Raw genomic sequence first — 5000 nt, 5'->3', positions numbered from 1 at the left:
CTACTACTAATGGTAATAATAATAATGATAATAGTAATAATGATAACAACAAGAGTTATGATGATAATGATAACATCAATGATAATAATTATAATAATGATGATGGTGATAATAATAATGATAATAGTAATAATAATAATAATGATAATAATAATAACAAAGATAACAATGATGATAACAAGAAGAAGAAGAAGAAGAACAATGTTAACAAGATAATAAGAATAGTAGTAGTAGCAATGATGAAAATGATAATGATGATGATAATAACAATAACGATAATAATGCTTATAGTGATAATAATAATCAAAATGATAATAATAATGATAATGATAGCATTAGAATTAATGATAACAATGAAAATAAGGTTAATAACAACAGTGATAATAATGATTATCACAATAATAACAACGATAATAACAATGAAAATGATAACAATAACAATAACAACAATAATAATGAAAACAATTACAATTATGGTAATATCATTAATAATAATGATAGCGATAATAATAGTAATAATAAAAAAAATAATAATAATAATGATAATAATAATAAAACGATGGTAATAAAAATTACAATAATAATATTGATAATAATAATAATAAATATGATGATGATAATAATAATAATAATGATAGTAATAATAACAATATCAATAACAATAATAATAATAATGATAATAACAATAATAATAATAATAATAATGATAATAATAATAATAATGATAATGATAATAATGATGATAATAATAATAATAACAATAATAATGATAATGATAATAATAATAATAATAATAATAATAATAATAATAATAATAATAATAATAATAATAATAATAACAATAATGATAATAATAATAATAACAATAATAATAATAATAATAATAATAATAATAATAATAATGATAATAATAACAATAGCAATAATAATAATAACAATAATAATAACAATGATAACAAAGATAATAATTCACTTTTTCGATGGGACTTACCCTGTCCAAAATAGACACGCCCATCTGAAAAAGAGAGAAAAAAGTCATCATGTGACTGAGAAAACTGTCATTATCTTTATCTTTATCTTTATTTTATCTTTATCATTATCTTTATCTTTATCTTTATTATTTTTTATCTTTATCATTATCTTTATATTATTATTTTTATCTTTATCATTATCTTTATATTATTATTTTTATCTTTATCATTATCTTTATCTTTATTATTATTGTAATTATTTGTATTTTTGTGGATGTTGTTGTTCTTCTTCTTACATTAAGATTTTCATTATCAGGACAATTATTATTGTTATTGTTGTTATTATTATTGTTATCATTATCGCCGTCATTGTTTTTTGTCATTGTCATTGTTTTTATCATTATCGTTATTATCATATTATCATGATTATCATCATTATCAATATTATTATCATCATTATCATCTTTACTATCATCATTATCATAATTATTCCTATCATTATCATTATTCGACTTTCAGCTAAAATCTTTTTATGGAATTTGACAAATCATTAGCGAATTCAAGTAGCAGGAGTTGCTGATGACCCTAGCGCATGTCGCTAATCTTAGCGAATGTCGCTAATCTTAGCGAATACTAACGAGCCTTAAGAAGGGACAATGATAACCTTTTGGACGGTAAACATAGCATGGTCCAATGATTATTACGCTTCTTTAACAGATGCTCGGACAAAGACATTTTCCGAGAATAAAAGAAATATATATACCAGTCCAAAAAAAAAAAGTATGACGCATATTATCACACGTTTAAAGAATTATGTACGAGGTTTAGAAGAAGAAAAAAAAGAGCATTTGTAGCATTGTCGTAAGGAATCAGGAATGCGCTAAAGACATGCCACAGAGATCGCAGTAAAGCAAATTATAAATATCAAAACAAGACTTTGTATTAGATGTTAGGGACGAGAAGCGAGGAGGGAGAGATGAGGATAATATGAGGGAAGGAAAGAGAGAGAGAGAGGGGGGGGAGGAGAGAAAGAGAGGGGGGAGGGAAGGAGGAGGAGAAGAGGGAGAGAGAGAGAGAGAGAGAGAGAGAGAGAGAGAGAGAGAGAGAGAGAGAGAGAGAGAGAGAGAGAGAGAGAGAGAGAGAGAGAGGGAAGGAGAGAGAGAGAGAGAGAGAGAGAGAGAGAGAGAGAGAGAGAGGGAGGGAGAGAGAGAAGGAAAGAGAGAGAGAGAGAGAGAGAGAAGGATTGAGATGCGTAGATGCGTATACGTAGGGAGAGAGAGATGATAGAAGGATAAAGGAGAGGTTAGCATAAGAAGATTATATTAATGACGGAGAGAGAAAGACCAAGTCACAAAAAGAGACAGAGAAAGAGACTAACAGAAGAGAGAGAGAGCAAAGCAGAGATAGAGAGAGAGCGAGACAGGCAGACAGACAGACAGAGGCAGAGAGTCAGACAAACAGCCAGACAGGCAGAGAGATAGACAGAGACAGGGAAAGAGCCAAAGAGAGAGAAAGACAAAGAGAGAGAGAGAGAGAGAGAGAGAGAGAGAGAGAGAGAGCAACACAAGGGACGAATATAAAACCTCAAAACAGATGTGAACGAAATCTGCAAATCACAGTCTAACCTCGCCAGGAATCTGTGTTACGCTGTTTGTACTATAGATGAGGAGGATAACACCGCCTGACTCATGGATAACCCATCTCCTCCTCCTCCTCCTCCTCTTTCTCCTCTTTCTCCTCTTTCTCTCTGCCTGTTTCTGTCTCTCTCTTTCTCTGTCTCTGTCTCTGTCTCTATCTCTGTCTCTTTCTGTCTTTGTCTCTCTCTGTCTTTGTCTGCCTCTCTCTCTCTCTTTCTCTTTCTTTCTCTCTCTCTCTCTTTCTCTTTCTTTCTCTCTCTCTCTCTCTCTCTCTCTCTCTCTCTCTCTCTCTCTCTCTCTCTCTCTCTCTCTCTCTCTCTCTCTCTCTCTCTCTCCCTCTCTCTCTCTCTCTCTCTCTCTCTCTCTCTCTCTCTCTCTCTCTCTCTCTCTTTTCCCCTTCTTCCTCCCCTTTTTCCTCCTCTTCTCCATTCTCCTCCTCCTCCTCTTCCTCCTCTTTTCTACCCTCCTTCCCTTCTTCCACCTCCTCCCCATTCTCCTCTTCCCCCATCCACCTCCTCTTCTTCCTTCCCTTCTTCCTCCTCTTGTCCATCCTCCTCCACTTCCCCCATCCCCTCCTCTTCTCCATCATCCTCCTCTTCCTCCTCTTCTCTACCCTCCTTCCCTTCTTCCACCTCCTCCCCATCCTCCTCTCTGACACCTGATATCCAAGGACTGACTGTGCTTGCTTGTGAGATAGAACAGATAGATAAGGAGGAAGGAGATAGAGAAGGAGATTGAAGGAGGAAGAGGAGATAGAGAAGGAGACTGAAGAAGGAAGAGGAGATTGAAGGAGGATAGAGGCCAGGAAGAAGGGAAGAGGAAAGGGGAGAAGGAAGAAGGAGAAAGTGAGAGAATTGAGGGGTGAAAATGAAGAAGGAAGAGGTGTACAAAAGGAGGGAATAGATATGAAGAAGCTGTGAAGGGAAGATAATGAGAGAGAGAAAGATAAAGAGGGAAGGGAACCAGACAGGAAGACAGACAGACACCAGCACCGAAAGACAGATAAGAAAAACAAATGAATAAATAAATAAGATAAACAAAAGAAAACAAATTAATAAACCAACCAAACAAGACAAAACAAACACATTTAAAACAAAAAACAAGAAAAAAACAAAAACAAAAATACACAAGAAAGAAAGAAAATCCGATCACTAATAGACAAAACGAAAAAAAAAAAAAAAACAAGAACCTTCGAACAGATAGATAGACAGATAGATAGACCCTCTCACGGGGAGCCTGCGACTTGGTCTGACCCAATCACAACACGTCAACTTGGCTTTTGGAGTGAAGGGGGGTGAGGAGAGGGAGTGGGGGAGTAGGGGGGTGTTGGAGTAGGGGTGGGGGTGGAGGAGGTTAAGCAAAAGGGGGTGAGAGGGGAAGCAACACGTCACTTTTGGGGCGAAGGGGGGGGGGGGTGAGGGGGGATGGAGGGTGGGGGGTGGTGGTAGGAGTTAAAGCAAAAAGGGGGATAGGGGGATTAGGGATGGTGTTGTGAGTGTCTGGGTTGACTTTGAGGTTGTGGGGGGTGGGGGTGTTGTAAGGGTGTGGGGGGAGGAAGGAAGGGAGAGGATAAGGAGAATGGTGGTGGTGGTGGTGGGAGGGGGGTGATAAGGTTGGGGGTTGGGGGAGGGGGAATGGAGGGACAGGGGGAGGGGGAAAAGGAGAATGAGGGGGGAGGGTGATCGAAATAGAGGGAGAAGCAGAAGGAGAATGAGGAGGGAGGGTAAGAGAATGGGGATAAGGAGAGAGGAGAAAGAGAATGAAAGAGGGGTGGGGGAGGGAAGTGATAGGGATAAGGGAGGAAAGGGAAAAAAAAAGGGAAGAGAAAGAGGAGGTAAGTGGAATAAAGAGGGGGAAAGGGTGTTAGAGAGATTGTAATTAAGGAATGAAAGGATGAACAGAAGAGGACGAAAGGAGAGGGAAAGAGAGAGAAAGAAGAGAAGGAAAAGAAAAGAAAGAAAGGGGAGAGAGAGAGGGAAAGAAGAGAAAAGAAAGAAAGGAGAGAGAGAGAAGAGAAAGAAAAGAAAGGGTAAGGAGAGAGAGAAGAAGAGAGAAAAGGGGAAATGGAGAGAGAGAGAGGGGGGAGAGAAAGAAGAGAAGAAAAGAAAAGAGTGAGAGAGAGGGAGGGAGAGAGAGAGAGAGAGAGAGAGAGAGAGAGAGAGAGAGAGAGAGAGAGAGAGAGAGAGAGAGAGAGAGAGAGAGAGAGAGAGAAGGGGAAACGAGGAGAGAGAGAGAAAAAAAGAGAAGGAACGAGAAAGGAGAAAGAGAGAGAGAGAGAGAGAGAGAGAGAAAGAGAAGAGAAGAAAAGAAAAGAAGAGAGAGAGAGAAAGAGAAAAGGGGGAAAACGGCGACTGGCTGGTTTGGGATTAACTTGCTTCTATCCAATAAGCTT

The 5000-nt window shown here is 37.5% G+C and overlaps 1 protein-coding gene across 3 annotated transcripts in view; it reads right to left on the bottom strand.

Moving 5' to 3' along the window:
• The window catches only part of LOC113814274 (pituitary homeobox x), a 202287-nt gene that overhangs the window by 25104 nt on the left and 172183 nt on the right, over positions 1–5000 (bottom strand). The window contains exon 2 of one of the 3 annotated variants that reach the window (XM_070133160.1): positions 992–1015. The exons of the other annotated variants lie outside the window; for them this stretch is intronic. Coding sequence (XP_069989261.1) covers positions 992–1015 — 24 coding nt within the window. The remainder of the gene's footprint in view (positions 1–991; positions 1016–5000) is intronic. 3 annotated transcript variants of the gene reach the window in all.

Source organism: Penaeus vannamei, chromosome 18, assembly GCF_042767895.1.
Source record: "Penaeus vannamei isolate JL-2024 chromosome 18, ASM4276789v1, whole genome shotgun sequence".
NCBI classification, from domain to species: domain Eukaryota; kingdom Metazoa; phylum Arthropoda; class Malacostraca; order Decapoda; family Penaeidae; genus Penaeus; species Penaeus vannamei.
This window is presented reverse-complemented; position numbering and strand designations above follow the sequence as displayed.